Source organism: Erpetoichthys calabaricus, chromosome 8 (genome assembly GCF_900747795.2).
Source record: "Erpetoichthys calabaricus chromosome 8, fErpCal1.3, whole genome shotgun sequence".
Lineage (NCBI taxonomy): Eukaryota > Metazoa > Chordata > Cladistia > Polypteriformes > Polypteridae > Erpetoichthys > Erpetoichthys calabaricus.
In genome coordinates this window covers 103,400,215-103,424,629 of record NC_041401.2, presented here as the reverse complement: position 1 = coordinate 103,424,629, position 24,415 = coordinate 103,400,215, and the positions used below count along the sequence as shown (strand labels likewise).

At 36.6% G+C, this 24,415-nt stretch overlaps 1 protein-coding gene across 3 annotated transcripts in view; it reads left to right on the top strand.

The window, feature by feature from the left end:
* cfap65 (cilia and flagella associated protein 65) overlaps window positions 1–24,415 on the top strand; it is a 98,240-nt gene that overhangs the window by 46,980 nt on the left and 26,845 nt on the right. For all 3 annotated transcript variants that reach the window (XM_028807236.2, XM_051931214.1, XM_051931215.1), the window contains 11 exons: window positions 945–1,169; window positions 6,172–6,330; window positions 9,908–10,073; window positions 11,683–11,811; window positions 13,989–14,208; window positions 14,576–14,704; window positions 18,602–18,778; window positions 20,194–20,260; window positions 21,105–21,215; window positions 22,443–22,634; window positions 23,477–23,635. In XM_028807236.2, coding sequence (XP_028663069.2) covers window positions 945–1,169; window positions 6,172–6,330; window positions 9,908–10,073; window positions 11,683–11,811; window positions 13,989–14,208; window positions 14,576–14,704; window positions 18,602–18,778; window positions 20,194–20,260; window positions 21,105–21,215; window positions 22,443–22,634; window positions 23,477–23,635 — 1,734 coding nt within the window. The remainder of the gene's footprint in view (window positions 1–944; window positions 1,170–6,171; window positions 6,331–9,907; window positions 10,074–11,682; window positions 11,812–13,988; window positions 14,209–14,575; window positions 14,705–18,601; window positions 18,779–20,193; window positions 20,261–21,104; window positions 21,216–22,442; window positions 22,635–23,476; window positions 23,636–24,415) is intronic.

Below are 24,415 nucleotides of genomic sequence, written 5' to 3'. Positions count from 1 at the left end.
ACACTTGCAGGCTAATTGCACATTTTTACCATTTCCATCATACTGTATGTAATTACTGAACATTTGTCCAAAAATAAAACCCTACCATGTAATTACACAAACCACCCTTGTTCCAGTCTAATTCCTGTGAAATTGTCCTCTCATTTCCCTTAAAGGACATTATCTACTGTTCACTCTGTTTGCGATCAAGCGTTTATTGCAATCACACAAAAAAGGACGGCAGCCGTACAAAATTCAGATTAATTACGGTAAATGCGTTTTCCCGTAACAAAGCAACCAGCTGTGATTAAATATTTCAAACATCTCTAAATTGCTAGTTTTGAAAGAAAAAGGCACTTCTGGAAGTTTCTAAGAGATTGTGTAGTGCTTTTTTTGGAAATTCTTACGGGAATGATAATTATATCATGTTTTTCTGATATTCATGTTAAAATCGATAGGCTTTGGGTGTTTTCTCTTGCTACTATAAAATTTACCTAGACAATATTACAGCATGTTTTTAATCCATTATTGCATGATCTACATGATTTCTACTTCATAGTCTTGTAACTTAGATGTAATTGTTAGCCTGGTTCTTGTTCTTTATGCACCTTATTTTGTATCACTGATTCAACATATTTTTATTTATTATTTCTGGTGGACTTTTAGTACAGGATATGTACTGTTCTGCGGTGGGCTGGCACCCTGTCCAGGGTTTGTTTCCTATCTTGCGCCCTGTGTTGGCTGGGATTGGCTCCAGCAGACCCCCGTGACCCTGTAGTTAAGATATAGTGGGTTGGATAATGGATGGATGGATGGATATGCACTTTTTAAACTAAGAAGCAAGCTTAACAGTATAAACTCAAATGACAAACCAATAAGTCCCTCCATATTAATAACGAACAAGTATATTCATGTTCAAAAAAATTAATGATAAAATTATAAACTAACCCTTATGCTTACTTTAGGAGGTTACCCTACTAAGTGCAGCTGAGAAGCCAAAGATTGCTCTGGAAGGGGACGGGATGCTATTCTTTAAGCCAACATGTCTGTACGGCTTGTCTCAGCGCTCATATATCATTAAGAACATGAATCGAATGCCTATGAACTTTGAGTGGAAAATTTACAGTGATGACTCTCAAGTTTTGTCTGTTGCCCCAACTAGTGGAATCATTCAGCCCAATGAATGCTTGGTAAGTGATGTCTGATTTGTATACTGTAAGTGTCCGCTTAATTCTTTATATCCATCTACTCTTGAATCCTCTTAGTCTAATTCAGGATTTTGGTGGCCTATTTTTTCTGTCCATATTGGGTGCATGGAAGGAACCAAGGCTCTTTCACTCACACCTTGCTATTTCAGACTCGTTAATTTACCAAACACCACCATTTGTGAGAAGTCGGAGAAAAAACAGAATGTCCACATTCAATGCCAGATTAAGACCCTTTTCAGGTCCCCAGATGACTTAATGAATACAGCCCACCCTTAACCATCTACTGTATTTTAGCACACAGACACTAAGATCATTTCATTGATTGGAGTGGGGTGAGGTTGTTGGGAGTGGATCAAAAAGCACCTTGCTGTCAAGGGCCCCTGGGCATGCGCCCAGAACATCCTTATAATAGATACGCCTCAGCCAAAGTAAACCCCCACAACACAGGGGGAACATGGAAACTCCATATAGTGGAAGATTCAGACATTGAATTTTAGGTCTGAAAGGTATCAGCACTAACTTTCACTTTCATGCCATCGCAATGTAATTCCAGCCATTGCATAGTTATTGATTTTTGTTTAGTGCATCTTAGCAATTGCCTTGGAATGACAGTCTGAGGAAGTTTGTGAATATCGCTTTCTCTGGGTTACTCACAACTCTTTTATTGTGCAAAATAAAATGAAGAACGTTTAGTGAATAGTTGGTCTCATATACGTAAAAGATGAGATTCATAAAGTTCAGAGCTCTTGTTCATGCTGAGAACATGCTCCATCCACTGTGTTAGGAATTACTTTTTTATTATGTGCTTAGCTGTGATATATGGGTGAACAGTCAACACGTGGATAGTAAAAAAAAATCAATATTAATGAGGGTTTTAGCTAAAAAGCAAAAAATGGCTCATAAAGATGACTCATTAGGTAATATATAATTAGGTACACAGTACATTTTAAAACATGCTTCCACTTATTTTATATAATGCTGCATTTTCACAAGATAATAGATCCATGCTGACTGTTTTGTTTATGAGTCTAATAAAACTGCAAAGTAGAGCCTTGCAGACTAGTACTGTTTACTTTTAAAGAGTAATGATGACATCTAGATGAATAATACAGTGGATGACAAACTGAAATAAAATATTTCACAAATTAATTTTTACTTGTATATCATTTGGTTTGACAACATTATCAACTTTCTGGATGTCAAGAGTGAAGTATCCTTTTTGATGTGCTTTGCTTTTTAGTATCATTGCTGTGTTATTATTACTATTCTGAATAACAGAAGCAAATGTCTCAGAGCTAATTGTACCCTCTGCTCAGCACAAAAGTCTTACAAATGTAATGAGTAATGCATGTAATATGGAGTGGCCAATGTAATGAAGGCAAAATAGACTTTCAGTTACTGGAGAGCTTCAGTTCATCTGGCACCAAGACAATTTCACATACTATAAAAAATATTTTTTTCTTGATAAGAATTTACATTGAGCATATGATAGAAAAAGTGGAAAAGAATTGCAAAGTAGACAAAGTTGACGGTTATTATAAACATTTTAGTAATAAGTTAAACTACAGGTGGAAGCATGTTGGTTACTTCTTTGCCCATTATCTGGTGGCCCTTAATGCAAAAACACCACTGATGACTTCCTGGCACAGGGAACACATAGTCAATGCAGATAGGAAATTGCTACTGAAAACCCTAGCTCCCTTGCTGGGTTCCCATCAGTCCTTTATATAGTCTTCGACCTGGAAGTGCTTCTGTCCTTCCAACCACGTGACTGACTAGCACTTCTGAGTCTAATGAAGAACTGGCATTTTTCTTCAGCCCAGAAGTACTTTGGGGCTTCTGTCCTCGTGACTACCTCATACTTCTGGGCCATAGGGAAAGGAAGAATCCCCAGGTCCTTTGACAGTTTCCCCTCTGGGCAGCCATGGCATCCAACAGGGCTGAGAAGCCGAACGCCAAGTTCCAGGATGCCCTGTGGGAATCCGGGACACTGCTACAGTCCAAGGGAACTGCCAGCTTGGGGGAGACAGTGTCCAAAAATATCTCCCTTCCCCCATTCTTTCCTCCTTTGGGCATCCCGGCCTAGTTGAGCTGCTGGCCATCCCTCACAATATATAATGCTAAGGTCTGTCTGTCTGTCACATGATTACTTCTGAAGGGGCTAGAACTTTGATCTTGGTTTTCACTGAAAGCTTATTACCAAATATGTCCTGGTAATTCAAAAAAATTTAGGTACCGACAACCTCGGCAAAATGACTTGTGGTCTTGAGTTTATAATAGTTAAAGTAATTGCAAAAGCATGTGACATAGAAGAAAGAAAAAGAGGAGCAGTGACATCTGCTGAGCATCAATCAAATCACAGAAGCCAATTATGTTGAAGATCGATAAACACGGAGAAATACATGTTGACAATCAAGATTGTCAAATATGTGTTCAGAATTCATAATCAAGAGTGGGATCTTGTGTGTGTAAGCTACTGGCCGTAAAGGACAACAAAATAGTCCCAAAAAAGCAGTGATAACTACCTAGAAGGGCAGAAAGTAAAAGGGGAGCAGTGACATTTGCTGAGCATCAAACAAATCACAGAAAGCGAATAAGTGATGAAAAATTATAGACAAACAAGAATTAATACCGAATATAGTCTGATATGTTCTGGAAATGCAAAAAACATTTGTTACAGCAACCTCATGGCCAGAAACGTTTATTGTGATAAAAGCATGGTCCCCACAAGCTCATCTATTGAAAATTCCCCAAATCGCGGTATATATGTACATGTTCAGAATTCAGATTTAATAATAAGTATTGTGTTTATTACTGCGGTGGGCTGGCGCCCTGCCTGGGGTTTGTTTCCTGCCTTGCGCCCTGTGTTGGCTGGGATTGGCTCCAGCAGACCCCCGTGACCCTGTAGTTGGGATATAGCGGGTTGGGTAATGGATGGATGGATTGTGTTTATTAATCATCAAATATCAAACTTTATTAAACATAAATAAAGCATGGCGAAGAGACCTGTGGTAGTGTGTTTATGGCAAAGTAATTGCAAAACCAAATGATAACCACCAAAATGGCAGAAAGAAAAAGAACAGCAGTACCATCTGCTGTTGCAGGAAGCAATCTTGAATATAGCACAACTGAACAGAAGACAAACACAATGGTTCTTGAGCACATAAGACAAAGTCCAGGATACAGAATGTTCACTGACAATAGAGAAGTTTGTCAAATAATAGAAATTTTTGACCATATAAAAGCATTGCTTTTACATCCTTGCCTCAGTGCTTCTTTGAAGACCTCTATTTGGCAAAGTTATATCAGCAATATGATCATTGTCAAGATGTATTATTTCATGGTGAAAACAAAAAAGAGTGTGTTTCCAAAATAGAAATGTTCAGCTTGCTCTGGATGAATCACCACAAATAATAAAATACACAGTGACTTCTAGAGGAACTGAAAAAATATTTTGAAAACATAAGAAGTATCAACAGCTCCTTACCTTAGTTTTTACTTGCATTTTATTTCAGGAATGTGGGTCTGTGTGTTTCACTAGTAAGAAAAATGTATTTATTTAAATGGGCAGCAGGGTACCACAGCTCATGGAAACTGACTTCTTTATCTTGTGTGAAGTTTACACATTCTCTTGATGTTCATGTGAGTTATTTTTCAAAATCATGTAGGTTAGGTTTTTTAGTCAAGTCTAAATTAGACAGATGTGGATAGGATGGTATTGTGCATTTAAGTGCTTAATATATAAATACAATTAAGGCATTTAACATTCATTTTCATTATTAGACTTTTTTTTGACTTACATAAATGCCAGCATCTCAGTGAATGTGCCATTTTATGAGCCTCTCTTCCATCTAATACTGCCAAGAAAGGCTCCAGGCCTTCAGACCCTAGGTTTAATAATAGAATTTGATGTCATATTTGTTGAATGTATAAAACAGAAATATGTGACGAGAAACTTTCTTTTAAATTCCTTTTCTTGTTTTCCTTTACACCTTTCCTTCTTTCTATATGTGTTAATAACTCTTGGCTGGTTGATCTACATATCTCTCAGACAAGCTTACTTGCAGGTCTTCAATGTTACTTTTATTTTCTTCATATGTTATTTTTAAGAGTTCATGTACTTGAACTCACAAGTGGAAGGTATGCAAATGGAAAGACTTACTATATGAAAAAGATTCTGAATGTTTCCTTCATTGTATTCCTGCAGTGCAGAAGACTACAGGTTATACTTTCTGGTTGATATTTTAAATTCCCTAGAAAACAGACAGCTGGTCATAGAGTATGGTGGAAATATGGATGGAGCATTTGGAAAAAGTTCCCTTTGGCTATACTGTGTTGCTAGAATTCTGGAAAGCTGTCCATAATAAAAATGTTATGTGAAGTGCGTCTTCTTACTGGAGTATTTTAGACATATGTTTGATGATATACTTTGATTTTATGGTTGATTGGCCTTGCAATGTAACTAGAAAGGAGGATGCGTCAAACAAACCACAACTAACCAATCCACTAAAGCCAGTGGCACCTAATTGCAAGCTTCTGTCTTTTAAAGTTCCTAAATTATAAATATGTAATTTTTTTCGTTGTTGTTGTCATTTCAGTGACAAACAACCACTTTTAATGACTTACAGTTCTAAGTAGAAGTCTTTAAAGGGTTGTAAATTTCCGGATTCTGAAACCCACTACATAATCAGCTATCATCCACATTAGCATTAAGACGCCACACCCATCAATCTGTCCAATAATAAATTACTATCACTTATGATTGTTTTTAGGAGGAGGGAAATGATACCCTAGATCTTCTTTTCTTTGCTGCTCTGTTGATATTCATCATACAGTCAGTATCTTAGTCCTCCTCCTTTATTTACAGAAATCTTACAATACAGCCACATCTGGTGTCCATATTGTGCAGAAAGACTGAAACTGCAAGAAATCAAATAGAGCAAAATGGATGTATGTGGTAGTGTGATGATATATTTTGTTGCAGGCTCAGGTCTGGTCCTTCTTACCACTAGAGGAGATGAGATATACGATCACAGCCAACCTGCTCTTTTGGAGAGCAAGTGAAAAACCCAATGCCCAAGCAATCAAAAAAACCCGCCTGACCTTAAAGATATTTGGTGAAGGTTGCAAAGGTGTTATTACGGTGAGTGGTGCAGTTCTTTCATTTATTCTATTGATTTCTCTCATGCAGTGAGTCCTGTTAAAGTGTCCGTGATGTTTGAGGATGACTAAGAGCCACCTTTCATGGTCTCTCCCTGCCAACTTTTGTTTTATATTCTGTAAACTTTATGTTGTTTTGGAGACATGTTTGCACCTACATTTCCTAAGATGAATGTACCAGCATCCCAAGTGATCTTTGTGCTCTTTCTTTAAAGAAATGTTAAGCATGTAAACTGAATAAGAATTAACAGCATATGATCAGTGCCCGCCCTAAGGTGGCAGCAGCTAATTGTGGCTCACTGAATGTTATTTTATTATAAGGTGCAGTAAGCCTCATAGGCTCATTTTTTTCAATGTGATATTCTTTTATCCAATATTTTGATGCCTTGAAAAAGAATGGCTGGGGACCAAGCCTTTCAGTACATAATATTTAAGTAAAATTAACTCATGTAATAATTACATTTGGATTAGAACATGTAAAAAACTGAACTTTACTTTTAAGGTTTACCTTAGAAAGGCCAGTGTCTTAACAATTGCTAATGAGTTTTTTGGTTGGCGCTGTCTTACTCAAGTGTTGACAGGAAGGCTGCAGTCAGACCCATGTGAATAGGTCAAAATCACCTGCAAGCAACATAAACTTACATCATACTGGCAATTGTTAAAAACTTACACCAATTTTGTTTGAACATTTAACGGGCCTTCCCCACCCTTCTTCACCAGAGCCTTACAACAGATTCATTCATCTGTCCAGTTTTCTGGCCCATTCGTTCCAATTCAGGGTGATGAGGAGTCTGTGATGGCAGACTGACCGGATTAGACACAGCTCAACCTTCTGTGCTAGACCACAACAGGGTACCTGATACCTGCACCCATAAATACTGATATGTTTTGGGGCTGTGTGTGAAAAGCCAGAGTGTCCCATTGGAAAAAAAATCACATAGGTAAGAAGTACATACAGTCTCTACACAGACAATGACCGGGTAGGGATTTGATCCCAACAGCCTGGTTCTGTGATTGAGCAGGGCTGAAAACGTCCATCCATCCCAATTGCTGCAGATTGACATATTCCAAAACACTACCGTGCACTGTTTGTACAACAATAAACAGCACTCACTGACACAATTGATATGCTGCATATTCTCTGTGAATAATGCCCAGTATTTAAAAACATTAAGTTTTGTATGGTTTATGGTTTTTTGTGTGTCCAATAAAAATCTCACATTTCTGTGATCGGCTGCATTTTCCACACACCCATTGTAACTATCCCACAGCTCTATAAAAAGTACATATAACTTTAATAATTTCTGAATCTTTGCCCTTTTTAATGAATTATATCAGAAACAATTGTGCTGCCAATCAAGTATTCCACCTACCAGTTGCCTTTTGACTTTAGGCATTATTGTGGCATTTCTCTCTCCTTGTGTTTGTTTTGCGGGTTCTGTTATATCTTGGGGTGTGTCTGTAGCAGACTGGGCACTGGAATATTTTTACATGGTAGACAAAAATGCACTGTTTGCTAAAATGTGATGACATGACCCTGAGATGGTGCATAGCCAAAACTGCATCAACAAATACATTGCTCTTAAGCAGCATCTCAACAAACAAAGATCTCTTGCAATGACATTGTCAGCTCGGAATAGCCCATATCTGGCACAAATTAAGAAAAGGTACATTAAGTGGCCACTATATTAGGTACACCTATTTAGTGCCATGGAAGTCCCATGTTTCCCACTAAAACAACCTGAATTCTTTGGTTCATGGATTAAGCAAGGTGCTAGAAGCAATCCTTAAGGATTTTGCTAAATATCGACTCAATCACCTCATGTAAATGTGATCCTGTAGATTTTTTGGCCACACATACATTGCATAAACCTCCTACAATATCTGATCCCAAAGGGCTTCTATTATATTGACACCTGGGATTATACAGGCCAGAGGACTAAACTTAAGTCATTGTTTCATGTTCATAGACAATTTAAAAAGTTGTGTACTTTGTGACATGGTACACAATCAGCAAATATTACTTTGAGATCACCAGCAGCCTCTACCATTAAAGGAAGGAAGTATGAATCCATTAATCTATGCTGTTTACACCAAATTCTGACCCAGTCATCTGCATGTCAAAAAAAGAAATCAAAATTTGTTTGACCAAATAAACATTTTTTAATTTGTTTTGGGTATTGTGAAGTTTCGTCTACTTCTTCTTAGTTGTTCTTAACATGGTTATATGCTGCTGTAACCAATCTGCTGCATGGTCCAGTATGTTGTGAATTAAAACATATCCTTTTACACACCAGTGTTGTAAAGTTATTTCTATTTGCCTGAACAAATCTACCCTGTCTACCATTATAGAGAATTTATCATCATCAGTTTTGTTTATTTTTGTTTACTGCTCCATCCTTTGTTAATTGTCATGATGAGGTGCATGGAATTCCCAGAAGGGTAGCTGTTTTTGAGACACTGGAATCCTAACATCTGATACCAACAGTCCTACCACGGTCAAACTCATTTAGATCATGCCTCTTTTATATTCTAATATTTGGTCAAACAACAAGTAACCAACTTGACCATGTCTGCATTCAGCTAAGTTGCAGTTACACGATTGGCTGTTTGGAGAAGCAGGATGTTTGTGTTATCGAAGAGGTGTACCTAATACATTGACCACTGTGTGTATATTACCTATTAATAGATAAAACGGAACCTAAGTGAGCAAGTAAGACTAACTTTTGAGATTTATTTCATTTTCTTCAGTGACATATGTATTGTTACCTGTGTAAAAAAAGGAAACAATAAGAATTGATCTGGCACTTTCACAAAATATGTAAATCTCAGAAACTCAAGAGTCAAGAGGCATGACTGTCATGATTTAATCTTAATATTTTGATCTTCTTAAGTATCATAATTCAGTCTAAAATCTTTTTTTTCTGTTGGTTATTTCTCCAGTTATCAATTACATTATCACTCCAATGCGCTCCATGTGTCTAAATGTACATGTGTGTGCATGCATGCATGGCGGCCATTTTATTTATGGTTGAGCCACATGTTTTATTATTTTCTGAACTTTGTTTCAGATGGTTGACTTTTTGTTTAGCTTAAGAAAACTAGTTTCTCTGGCAATTTCTTTTCAAGGCTGCTTTTGACATTTGGGTTTAACTTCATTTTGTTTACTATTTTTAGTTCATCTAGTCATTTTGTTTTGGTTGCTGATTTCTACTTTATTCTGGACTGTTCTTCTTGCGTTGCCTACAAAATATCCCTTCCATACTCTAGTAACAATATTGACCTTTTAATCCACTTTTAAGGAAAAATTGAATTAAAAAAGGTATTCCTAAAGACCCTAGGGAAAAGTTACTGATATGCAACAGTCTTTAAATGTTTTGAAAAATGCATTTTTCTCATTGATTTGTGTAATTTCTAATTTTTATTTTTATTTTTATTGTAGAGCAACCTGTGGTACCTGCAATAGAAATTGGGTTGACAGATATGAACTGTGTTATTATGTCTTTCAATTAATAAGAATGTCTTGTTTCTATTCCAAACATTTTTCTTTATGGAGCTAGGCAGAGCAGCCAGTGATAGACCTGTGTGATGTGCTCGTTGGTGACTGTCAGTCTTGTGATCTAGTGCTTCTAAACAAAGACTCCTGTTCTTTGGATTTTGTCCTTGAAGTCGATCAGGAAATTTCTGGTCCATGTGACCCAGAAGAAGTCAATGATGATCCTACAGGTATTTTATGCACTTCAAAATGCACTGTAAATAAAGCAACACTTAATGTATAATTCATTTAGAATCAAGAAAACCAGTCCATTCCAAGTATTTCCACTATTTTCCTGATTTTGATAGAAATAATTCTTATGTATAACATAAAGCAAGGAGAGAACAGGAGCCAAATATTCCAAATGTTCTGAAAGCCTACAAAATTTATGGTGATCTTTCATGTAGTTTTTGTGCTCCTACTCCCTGGAATTATACCTCCAGGTGTATTCTCAAAATCTTAAGTCACTCATTAATCCTACAAACTCACTTTGTCCATGACAGGACTGCAAAAACCTAATGTTTTGGGAGTAAGGATATGAGCAGCATTGGATGGAGTGCCAGTCAATTGCATTGCACACTAACATGCCACACTCACACCCATATACACTCCAATGACCAATTTTGTTGACAGTCAACCACATTTTCATGTAATTTTGGACATGTTAAGAAACTGGAACACCCAAAGATACCCACACAAGCAGATAATTTGAACATTTGACTCTGGAGCTGCAAATCAAGAGTTCTACTCTATGCTACTGGGCCACAACTTTTCCTATTCCAATTGATCTCTCCATCTACACAGTGCATTGTTCCCATTCTTGATATCTGGCCTTTTCAAAGTCTAACTTTCTAGTACTCAAATATACTTCAGTTTTAATTGTGCTCTATGCATGAATTTACTAATTTGAGATTTGTGATGGTGTGAGCTGTTAGGCAATGATCTGTTTTCAGATCTGCTTATACAGTTCAGTGTCGCAGGGGGCTGGTGCCTGTCCTGATGTAAAATAATGCTTAATTGATTCAGCAGCTTTATTGCACTACTCCTTGAACATCTTTCTTTAAAGATAAACAGTGAATAGTCAGTCTCAGATAACATTTATGATATTTATAGCAGTAATCTATTATAGCTATGATTCTTCAATTTAAAAGCCTTATCAATGGACCTATCACTATTTTATCATTTAATTTACATTGATTTATTTTTTTATCTAAGTTCTGTAACATTTATTGTATGTAAAGAAAAATATGCACCTAAGCACCAAAACTGTGATGAAATTAATCTTTTTTTTTATTTCTGTTTTTTGTGACACCACAGTATTTATTAGAGGGTGTAAAAGAAGGTCCTAGGAAAGACTATTTAAAATACTGTCATCTAGAAGTGCTTTGTGCTCCAAGTGTGTTGTTTAGTCACATGTTGAAATAAATGTTTTTTTCTTGTACCACGTCTTTGTACACCTACACCTAATGATGATTGTGTATTTCAGTTTTAATAAGTAAAAATATCAAGGAAATTCATAACATAATTTAATAAAATGTGCAGCCATCCATTGATAGAAATGGTGCCTCATATTCTTACATAATGGAAATTGAAATAACACTGACCTGGCTTATATAGGTCAGATATCTTTAGATCTGCTGTAGAGATCTAAACGAAATGTTATGTTTTATGCAGATTTAATAAAAGTAGATGATTATTTTATAATGATAATCCTGAAACAATAGCTTCCAAAATGACTTTTGATCAAAAAGAAACATCTACTCCAGATTGTAATGTTTAATTATTTTTTATTTGGTGAAGTCCTTGACCTAGAAGTTTCAAAGGGAACAATTCCTGCAAGGTCAAAAATTATCATTAGAGCAACTGGCAGGCCATCCAGAAGACTGAACTACTCTTGGTCCATCCGCTATCACATACTGGCCCCTAGAGGTAAGACTTGGAATTTTGAACTACTTGATATCTCATGTTTTTCTGTAACCCCCATCTTTATAGCAGTACTAAGTAAATATTCTCTTTACAATTCTAGAATGAAAATGAATTATATAACAGAGTCCTTGGCTGAGGTCTAAATTCTTTGTAAACACCTTTTCTGTTGCCTTATTCCTGCCTTGGCCTTATTTTATACACTGTTCTGCACTTTTATTCTGTAGCTCCTTGTGTTACTTTTTCTATAAGTATTGCACTGTACCCAGTTTTGTATTTTACTCCATCGCTGTTCTCGGTATGTATAGCTCAACTTTGTGTGAAATCTGTCAGGTATATTTTCAAAGTATTTGAGCTGCACTGAGGTATTTCATGTACTGTACAACAGAGAAATATTAACCTCTTCCAAGAAAAAGCCATTTCCCCATACCTGAGAAAGAAATCTTCAAAGATAGGCTAATTTCTTGTTCTTGCCATTACAAAAATGGGTAGAACATTGGGGCAGTGTTTGTGCATTGTGTTCTTCATGACAAATGGTAAAAAGTGGAATCGAAGTCCTCCAGACTTTAAAACTTTAGTGGTGCTTGAATATGGCTGTCTTTTTTATTAGTGGATAAAATGTTTCCAAGATGGGCAAGAGTCAGTCAAAAATTATATACATTCAGGGTTACCATCAAAATCATGCAGTGGTGAAGCAAAAAAAAAATTCTAAATGATTTGACAATTTACAAACTGCTGGATGAAGTAGTAATCTCCTTTGGATCTGGTCAGGTAATTTTGATCAAGGACTGTTGCACGTATCAAGCATCTGCAAAATGTGTTCAGACTGATAAACAAAGGTTTCATCATCAAGAAATGTGTTTAAGGATCTGCAAAGGCTGGGCATCAACCCTAATTTCATCATCTGCTCCAAAGAGATCAAAATGAAGCTGAAAGTAAGGAGATTTGGTGAGACTGTAGCCATCAGGAATAACATAAAGACACAGCTCTATGAGTACTCTTATCACAGCTGAAGAATGTCAACATTGCTTCCAAAAGTGTCACCAAAGTGGTGACAAATGAATATCATCTGGGGGAGTTCACTTTTAAAACAACTGCATTTGATTATGATGTCTGTACATTGTTGCTAATGTAAATGCTATGTCTTAAAACTTTTTGATCACTCCTCACATTATTTAACTAAAATGTTCTGTTGGTCCATACATATACTGTATATTTCCTGCCTCTCCTTTAGCTTACAGGAGAAAATAGCCTACTTTTTGTAATTGCTCTGTCTCAGTGTACCTAAAGACTATTTTCAGATTTGTCAGTCAGTATTATGTATTTTTAGAATTTGTGCATTTCCAGCCAAGTGGATCAGTGATATTGCACACCAATAATCCCCAGATAAAGGTCCTGTCACATTACATGATTTTTCCATTGATTTTCAATCACAGACTTCATTTACATAATCTTAGCAAGTTGGAGGTGGCTGCGGCGTGCTCCTGTGAAACCTGATTGTGTAGTCTGACATACCCAGCATCTCAGTCTGACCAGTCTGCAACTTGCCCCCAAAAAATTAGACTACAGGTGAGCTCTGTGTGTGCGAGAGTTGAGTGCTCAGCTGGAGTAAAATAAATATAATGTAGCTATATGGAATACTGCAGGACTTATGGACTTCACAAACAGAAGAGAGGCTTATTTGACTGATATCTGAAGTTTTACCTACCATGACAAAATAGAAAAAGAGAGAAAATGGGCCTACTGAACTTGTCATACCTGAAGAGTGTTCATACAGAACAGGCTGTGGCAGGCAGACACAGGAAATGTGAAACTGTGCTGGAAAGTCAACACAGAATTTGGCATGCCCTGGGCGAATGGTAGCATTTAAATGGAACAAACATCCATTGAGTTTGGGAGAACAATGTGTGTAGAGGTCTGTCTGTCAGTTATTGAACCCACTTAATTTAGTTCAAGGCTATGGATATATGTGAAAGACAGGAGGAATCTGAAGAGAGTGTTAGTCAATGCGTGGAAAGGTTTGTGATTTAATAAGCCAGGTTAATTTACAGACTGTAAAAGTAGCTAAAATGATCAGCAGAAAAAGTCATATCCTGCTGCATAATTTAAAAAAAATAATCCTTTATGGTTAGCATCTCAAAACCTTTTTTGAGGTAAACAGTTGATTTTTTTTCTATTTTCAGCCCCAGCACATGTGCTGGAAAAGAGTATGCCACTGTGCCAGATTAAAGCCAGGGGAGTGTACCCAATGATAACTGTCACTGATGCACGCAGTTCTGGTAGTAGCAAGGGAATTAGCAAACGGCATCTGTGGAAGCTCTTTTCATTGGATACACTCAACTCCTATCTGCAGCGAGATCCCACACCTTCAGAGCTTATATACAGAGTTCCCACCAGACACAGGTATGGCTTTGGCTTCTTATATTCACATGTTTTTATGAAAGAAAATGTCAAAATAACATCCTGATTGTTGGTAGTCTGATCATACAGTAAACACTGGTAAAGGTTATATAAGCTAAGCACAAATAATCTGCATTAGTTACTGCCACAGGGAACATTTAACACAGACATTCTATTGTAAATAAATATATAAAGATTTTCATTTTTTCTGTTTGATTGTCAGATGTATGCTTCATAATGTGCTATGCCCAAGTGTAGCCATGACAGAGAATCAGTAAACGGGGCATCTGTGCTATAGTTTAGAATTATTTTTAACGCATTTTTCCAAATTGTTCATTCATATCTAAGGTTTTTCACTTTTCTTTTGCAGTATCCGGCGCTGTCCTTCTGTGTTCACGCCAACTGTACTGAACTTTAACTTTGGTGCTGCACCCCTTGGTTCAGAGCCTTCCTCTGTACTACTAATGTTTGAAAACAAGGAAACAATTCCAGTTAAATGGTATGTGCCAAACTCTTCCCATTTTATTGATTAGATGATCAACTCTGTGATGACACTGAAAGAGCTATTCTAAAGAGTTGAGATTGATGCTTTGTAAGTCTTATTAAGGCCAAGCAAAATGTCTGTTAAGGGCTTTTAATATAGAAATAACTGATTAATAGATCTGTTTTGGTAGCCCTTCAAAAATGTAACACCAGTGATAATGTTGGTTCTTTCGATTTAGTACATTTTTACACATTTTCATACAAAGGGGGAGTGGGAGATTTAAGAAGGGAAGAGTCCAAAAGCTTCACAAAACAAGTTGTTAAAAAATCAAACACAATGTTTTGCATGTAATTTGCTTAATTGAATGTGCACCATAGAGGAAGGAAAGGCAGCTGCACACTGTAATAGAGAAAAAAGGGTCTTTACACCTACTATATATAGTGAGTTATCCTGAGATAACATTGCTTTATTATAACATAACACACTGCCTTCTTTGACAGAGTAGGATTCTGCACAGAAACTAAATAATGAGAATAATTATGGAAGCTGACCCAGTCCACACACAGGAGTTATGTACCACATCACAGAATAAAAACAACTTGCTTCAATCGTGCACACAGACAAACATGGTGTTGATGCTAAGAACAGCACAGAGAGGTTACTATGTGCAGATTCACATAAGCTCACACTTAACCAATCACTAAATGAAAAATAGATGTGATCTCATCTGTTTAGCTGACTTGTTGTGCTAACTTGTATTTCATTCACAGAAATATTTACTGTGACATGCATGAACAAAATGAGTTGTCAATAATTGTCTGAGTGCTTCCATTTTGGATTCTGTGTAACGTAAAAAAATATTCTTAAGCCATCTTAATCTAGTTCTTGCTTAAAGAGAGCCAGGTCCTAAATCAGCACACTCAAGTGCAAGGGAAGAACTAGCCCTGGATGGAGAATTTGTCCATCACTGGGTGAATTATTTGCACCAAAATTAAACAGGTAGCACACAGTGTCTTCAGCAAGGCATGACTTTTGAAAAGTGTTTGCTATTCTCTCACTATCTGTCACACTATGTTTTGGTGCAAGATACTGATGGAGAATTCTTCCCCCATATTGATTCCTTTGATTAAATAACAGCCTGTACTTTGTTATTCTCAAAATGCATTGCTTCTTCACTCTCATCTAGGAAATTAATGTATTGAAAAGTCCTGTCTTGCGCCCTGTGCTGGCTGGGATTGGCTCCAGCAGACCCCCGCAACCCTGTGTTAGGATATAGCGGGTTGGATAATGACTGACTGACTGACTGAAAAGATATCGGTTGTCTTCTCTCAATTCACCAAGTAAACCTCCCAAACTATTACATGCATAAATTTCAATATACATATATACTTTATATATATATATACCACCTGTGGGTAGTGCCAACAGTGATTTAGCAAAGGATAGAAAGACAGAAAGCACCCAAGAATTTTGTTGGAAGATGTGGTGGGGGTCAGTCAGGGCTGTAGAAGAAAGAGTATTGTCCTGAAAGTGAACACCATAAGTATGCAATGACACTTACTGTACTCTTTCCATCTATCATATGGAAAATCATAAAAAAGAAGTGTGACCTATTGTTATTTAGGTTTCTTTACTTTTTTTTTGTTTTAATTAAAGTTTTATCACATCCCTGACCTGAAATGTTTTTTAAATGAGAATGCCAGCATGCCCTACCACCTCTAACATTATACAAATATTGTAACTTTAAATAGTACTACAGGCTTTCATTTTTCACATAAACAGGAAATCTGTGTTTTTCACATGGGAAATTGAAAATGAAATATTCCTCGTAAATGTCAAGTTCTACAATTTCAGCAAGAAAAATGTTACACATAATGAAGTCATGAATGGTAATTAAAACAGATGTATGCCTGCACATCTGGGGTGCACAGACCCCACTAGAGTTCTGTTAAAAAGGCATGGGAACTAGCCATGAAATCAAAGCACATAAAATACCTTAAGTTTCTCATGGTATATAGAACTTCCCTCAGGACATGTTACTAGTACTGCCATATGCACTACAGCAATATGGTCCTCTCGCCATACACTTATGACCTACCACAGCTAGGATAAGACACTTCTTGCTAAGGTGAGACACTTTCATACAACTCTATAAATCATTTTTCTGAAACATGGTTTGAAATAAGGTAGAATTAAATATACTGCAGTAGTTCACACTGTGCAAGGTATGTAAAAGGTCAACACACACAATAAAAAAGTCTAGGGATATGGGGACAAATATTTATGTCCCACAAATGTACCAGTGTTGTGAGTATCATCCAAGCTGCAGAAAGCTTCTTTACAGATTAGTAAATATGTCTTCTCATTTTCATTTTGTCCATTGTCACCTAGCATCCAATGCATCCTAAAGCATAATCTGTAAATAATGTTCCTGTATTCAAGGAAAATTCTTAATAAATTTGCATTTTGCTAAACTTTACAAAGTTCTATAGGAATAGCACAGTATAAAAATGAGGACTGTGGGGTGACTTACAGCTTTGACACCTTACAGTGGTTCAACCACAATTTGATATTTTTCTTTCTGTAGTTTTTGTGAGCCCTGCTTCCATGTATCTGCTTTGCAACAATAGAACAATTATGACGAAAAGAGGCAATCCGGCCCACTTTGACTTATAATTGTATATTCACCCAGCTCTTGTAAAGTAACATCATATCACCTTTTGAAGGTCCCCTAACTACTGCTATCTACCACACTGCTTAATACCATATTCTATATATTGATGGTTCTCTGTGCTTAAGAAAACCTTTATAATGTCTGTTTGAAATTTACCCTTAACCTGCTTTCATATCTGTCCCTGTGTTCTTGTTGAAGAATTCATGTTGAAGTAACAGGGAATTCTCTGTAATACAATTTTAAATGCCATCAACTGAAAAGGTTCAAATCCTTAAATTTTCCTCGTAGGTCATACCTCTCACTCCGAGAATCACCCTAGTCACTGATTCTCACACAGTTCTGTATCATTTTTTGTAATGTGAAAATCAAAACAGTGCACAGTACTCCATCTGTGGCCTTACAAGGGCTTTTTATGGTCCTTATTCATAACTTCTTTTGACTTGCACTCTACATATCACCCAATATAAAATAATTTAACAATTTATTAGCCTTTTTGATTGTCCACTGTCTGAGTCCACTACAGTTCTTAAATCCTTTTCTCAAGGTGCTCTTTCCAGCTTTAGACCATCCATTGTGTACTTTTTACTTCCTATACAGCTTCTGGTAACTCTAAACCTCTACTATAACTTAAAAGGATGTAGTGAGGTGATTTGGTGACTCAGAATTAACCTGGTGTGATTGTGTGTGGGTATGTGAGTATGCATGGAGCAGCAATCAACCATCCTGTATATTTTCATGACTTACATGGCCAAGCACCTAATACTTAAGACAGTAAAGTATGAGATTACAGGTTCACTGCCACTAACTCACTGTGTGGCTTTGAGCAAGTCATCTAACCTACCAGGTCTCCAATAATAATAATAAAATTCATGTATTTATTATAGTGCTCTAGAAAGGAGCTATTAAAATAAAGTCAAATTATGGTTGGCGTAGATTGACATTCATTGTGTCATAAAGGGAGACATCCATGTTAACATGAAAATCCTCTGGTGTAAGGTTAGAAAAAGGTTAAGAAATTCCCTCTAAGCATAGCTGTGGTTGCATAGAATAAAATTTGCCACTCCTGGAGCCTGTAAGTTTTTTCTTATTCAGTTTTGAAGCCCATCAACTAAATAAACCACAAGAACTTTGAAGCCAAAGTAATTAGCCATTGTAGAAGATCTTTTACAATTTTCTCCAGTCCAGTTATGTTCCAGATTAAATTCAAGCAGTATAATCGTCATCATGTTTTGTCCTAGGACCTTTCTGTTTCCAGCAGACCAGCAAATTGAACTGGAATATTGGGCTGAGACTGGCGAGTTTGATCCTGCTGAACTCAATGCGATGAGTATTCAGGAAAACAAGCTGTTTACTGTGTCGCCCAAATCGGGCTTTCTTTTTCCAGGGCAACAGAAGTCCATGCAGCTCAGCTACAGGTAACTCATTAAGACAGTAAGAAATATTAATGAATCACGAGATTATCCTATTAACACTGCAGTTGCCCTTGTATTAATCTGTGTATTGTTAATATGCTATGACCAGGAAAAAAGTATTTTTATCAAGAAAAACTGATCCTTCTTCACCATAAGAATAAGTCAAGTGCCTATTAATTTACTGCCACTGTTGTGTACATTCTTAATGTACACAGGCTATGCAGTTGTCCCCTATATTCTTGCATCTACTCAGATCTCTTTGTAGCCAATGACTGGAGACAGACTTACTCCACCCATGGCACCTAATTCCTATTTCGTAAAATAAGCTTTTGTGTATTTGAAGCTCTAAGCACTATGCGTTTTTTGGGAACCTCATCCATTTTGCCTCTCTTCTCTGTGCAGGTTGAGGGGCAGCCCATGGTCATGGGGCTCCAAAAGTCACCTAGAATGCTTGTGCCAAGAAATGGTCCTGCCTGTAATACAAAGTGTCCCTCCCTTGAGCTAACTACTGGTCACCCATAAAAAACACACGAATACACACAGAATTGCATATATAAAGAATGTAGAGTATATGTTAGAAAAATAGCTCAGGATCAAAGGAGCTTAGCAGAAAGTTAGTAGGCCCCATATAGGTCTCACTTAACTTTCCACCAAAATCAGCCTTAAGATGGGTCCTGTAGGTATTCCAATAATAGTCTTCCTTCAGATGCACAATTCATTTCTGTTACATTATTTTTTTTTTTGGTAGCATCACTCTGTCAAGTCAAATTACATTCCCAAATAGTTATTTGGAGTTACAGTTCTGTGCTTCCCCACAGGGACATTTTCAGCTTTACTTTGGTGAGCCTAGTGGTTTGTGGGGCTGGTTGTTCAATGATCCTCAGGGTAATAACTCTTTAATTATGAGCCTGTCAGCTCTCTTGTAGAAATTCTCACTTTAAAAAGTTGGAGGAAACTATTTGAAGTCTTTTCTGTAAAGCATTTTGCATTTTTTTTGTTAATCTGATTTCTCGAGCAGAACTGTGGTTAGCAATGATGAGTGCAATTTCCATATGTATTCATTTCCTTTAAAATACTTCCTTTCATATTTTATTGGTACATAATGAACAAATGTGAATATGAATTCTAAACTTTTGCTTACGTATATAGTAGCATTACGGCATAATGGGTAACACTATAGGAAAGGTTATTTCGTAGGTGCTGTCTTTGTGTAGTTTGCATGTTATCTCTGTGTCTCAGGGCACTTCAACAACCCAGAAATGTGTATGTTTCATTAATTTGAGACTCATAATTGCCTCAACAGATACAGGATTAGGTGTGTACGTGAATGTGCGCTGTGAAATTGACTTCTGTTTACAGGAACCAAAAAAAAAAGAAATTCTGTTGAATGAATGTGAATGCTATTCTTTTTTCCTTAGGCATGATTTTTTGGGCATATCTCGGCTGCCAGTTTTGTTGAAGCTGTCACATGGACGTGAAATATTGGTAAGAAAAAGCGTTGTGTTTCTGACTTGCTCAATTTTCAATGACTTGTAGCAGTACTGTACGCACCTGTACTATTATATATACTGCAGGTCCCTGGGTCTATTGTATTATGAAAATGGTCACAAACTGATTTTAACATTATTTTCTTCAATCTGCCTAATTTATTTAAATGTACACAACTAATAATTACAATAAAACTACTTCAAAACTGTCAGTCACCTAGAAGCATGCATGAACAACCTAGTGAGGTTGTTGTTTCTTATATACAGTAGCTACATTAGCACACTTAACAGCAAGTCATGTTCAAAGTCTCTAAAAGCTGCCCATTCTCTTTATGAATTGTGCATATATGTGATCCATTGGTTTAGCCTTAGCTGTTTTGTCTACACAAATAATGCTGTTATAGACTGAGTAGTCATTTATGTAGTTTGTATAAATGTCTTGAATTTGGGGGTGACACAGTAGAGCTCACTAATATCAGGAAAGGAGTCACACTCTGATTCACTAGTATAAATGGCACTGTCCTACACAATATGCTTTTTGAGCATTCTAATTCATGAGCAGTGTTCATAATTTTCAGTTTGTGGGTGGAATCTAAATTCTTCCACTAAATGGAGGATAATGTTTTAAATATAATATGGAAAAATGTTACTCCACACGGGATGTCGAAATCATAAGTGATGATGATGATAATTAAATTTCTTCAGCTATGCTGAGATATATGTACTTTATATAAACTGTATTTATGCATAGACATTAGTCCTTTGGTTCTCAGAAATATATATATACAGTATATATATTTATTTATTTTTTACTTTTTCATAATTGTTCTGTTTGTCTGTAGCTGAATTTTATTGGAGTGACAATCGAAAAAGACAGGCACTATGTTTACTTCACCTCCAACAAACACACCTTTGCTCCAGTAGCTATCGGGAGTTTTAGTCCCCCAAAACAGGTGAGTGGCAATATGTGTTTTTGATTGTGTGTAAAAACATGAAACTACTCAGTCCTGCTGAAAAGAATCTGAGCAAAGGGGCATTACATATCCATTTGTATTTATGAACACATCTGGACCATCTACATATGAGGCAGAAATGTCACTAGCCTTTAATTTTCAATGACTTGTAGCAGCAGATCTGGGTGAATTGGGGTCTGTGCATTTCCTTGCCACTCCAACCACCAGTGGGTTCTTCCACAAATACATTTTGTTCATAAAGTGTTCCAGTTAAAAAAGAGCGACAGCAAAATCATTTCAGAACAGTTACTCAAAGTTTTCATTGGTGCTGGGATTTTTTTTAACTTTGAGAAAAACCAAAAAAGCCAGTTTTCCAGACTGAAAATCGCCACAGGAATTTGTTGATGCCAGCTTACATTCTTTTAAGTGGTTAAAACACATTGATAGACCAATTTCATAACTTTGTTTTGTTTTGTGTTTATTTTTATGTCGAAGTAGTGTTTTGTTAAATGGACATTAGTCATAAAAAGACGTGCTGTCTTCCCGTCTTTTGAATCAACAATAGTCCTTTCTGTTTTCCTTTTAATGGTCATCACGTCTATCTAAATTCTTCGCCATCTGTTTACAAGATGTAGTTTTGTGGTCTTCCTAACTGAGGGCAGGCACCCTTTGGGTACTGGGTTCAAATCAAAAGATTTCTCTCTCTGGCTAACATCACGGCCTTGGGCAAGCCACGGGAAGAATGATTATATGAGGGACCTAACTGGAAATAAAACGTCTGTATCTCATTTAGGCTATTCTTGGTACGGCAAACATTTGATATACTAGGGATTTTCGGAAAGTTCACAGAACGCAATATTTAGAACTACCACAGACATAAGTGTGCATTTTTGTTTTTTGATGTAACGCATTTGTCTCATCAGTCTGAATTATATAATTCACTACCTACCTCAAAATATGCATTGGAGTAGCCTATTTTTTAATTATTAGCATGGCAAAAATGTGGTGACAGATATGATGAGTATGGGGCTATGATTTCAAAGCATATCCAGGAAGGGTGCAGGGTTAGTTTTAGACATCCTAAATAAGTAGATAAGCAATGGGAAAATGATATGGCTGAAATGTTTTAGAACATGCTGAAAAATTTCTGTTATCTCTTATTTATTTTATGCATCATACCAAATACCAGTTTTGTATATATAAACAAAATAATTTTCATCTCCCTAGATCTATGAACTTTTCAACGGAGGCGCTGCCCCTGTAAATTACTACATAGACCTAGAACCCCTGCGTGTTATGGAAGAAGAAAACTTCAATCACCCTATCTTCAAGTGCCTCAATCCCAGTGGACAGATCCCTCCTGGTAGGGCAGTTCACATTGAATGGATCTTCTCTCCCTTGGAGGCTAAAATGTATGAGGTAGGAGGAAGAAGTGGGAAGAGAGTGTGATTTCTTTTATGCACACAATATCCAGATAGTATCGACTTCATCATTCTTCCATCTGTTTGTCCATTCTTGACCAAACTTGAATTGATTTACGGTGGCAAAGGGCTAGAAAGTACTCTGACAGCATGGTGCACAGGGCAGAAACCATCCCTGGACAGTAAATGCATTTTTAAACAATATACTGTAATTTTCTTCTTGCTTTTCAAGCATTGAAAGAATGTTTTTTGCTTCTCAGATTAACTATAAAATGTTATATATGTATCTCCTTTGTGTATCCATTGCCTGATGTGCTTAGCCACTGCAGCGGAAAATTGCTGGTTGTGGAAAGCTCTCATTCGCAATGCCTGCAAAGCCATGCAATCATAAAGACAGTTGCCAGCATTCTGCATAAACAGAACAGATGGGACACAAAGAGCAATACTGTCGACAGAAAATATTTAGTCACGGGGTGGGGGTTGATTTGTTTTCAATCCAATTTTTTGTAAAAATTGATCTATTTGTATGGAATGATTACAATAAAATCAATAAAATATATATATATTTAGTCACACACATATAAATTGACAGCAACGCATAGTTAGTGCAGTTAACATTATGCTTCAAAAGACATTGTACATAAATGTTGGATTCTGGGTAACGTTTTACTACGCCACCACAAAAAAAAGGCTCCACTGATAAAATTATCATGTAGGTGGATGAGGAAGGTAATCCACCCAATTCTACAGATTATGTAGTAGTGTAAAGCAAATGATGAATCTGTTCAAATGATGATTTTGAAAACTGTATCACAATTTCCTTTGCCATTTCTCCAATAGGTTGATGTACCTGTGCATATCATTGGTGGAGAATCGGCTCTTATATCGTTCTGTGGCGTGGGATACAATAGAAAGCTGCTTGGAGAAAGTGCACCTGACAGAACTACAAGTGCTTTATTTTCAGTGCCACCAGTGCAGAAGGTGCCACTGCCAGACCAGGTGAAGTAGTACATGCTCCCCAGTTTAAATACAATGTTGACATTTCCTAACTTGTATTCATTTATTAATTGTGTTTGCTTTATAAAGAGATAAAAAGGCCTTTAAAATAATAACTAACCCTATATACTGTAAACATTTGGATACTTTGCTTGAGTTAATAATGGACTTCTTTATATACAAAACATTTTGTGAAACCACTTAATTCAATCCCAGGGTCATGCGCTGTAGTTTAGAGTTCAACATGGTAGCAGCCTATCACACCCCATACTCATGCCGGGCCTGTTTAGAGAGACCAATAAAAACTTTTGTTATTTGTTTAAAGAGATGGTTGCAACAATAAGCTCTTTTGGTCAGATATTTTTAAGACCTGCTTCCATGCTTGCCCCTGTTGAATGGAAAATGACATATTTAGAGTGTGGTTTTAAAATGTCTTGCTATAGTTTGTCTTGTTGATAAATGTGTCAGTACAGAGTAAACTTTTCCTTCCTGATGTATGATACCCCAGTTTTGGCAAGTAAAATATAACCATATTCTCAACTCAGGAAGCATGCATCACTGTATCAATGAAACGAGTGATTTACATTTGGGCACTTCCACAGAAAAGCCAACAGAATATGCATTTAAGGGCTTCAGAAACTGTCCAGGAAAGACTGGAGGAACTGAACCTTTTCAGTCTTAGCAAATAGAACATATAAACAAAGGCAAAGTCAATAACATTGCAAACATTTATGTTATAATAGTGTACTGTATCAATGTGGATTTAAATCTCATCTCAAAATA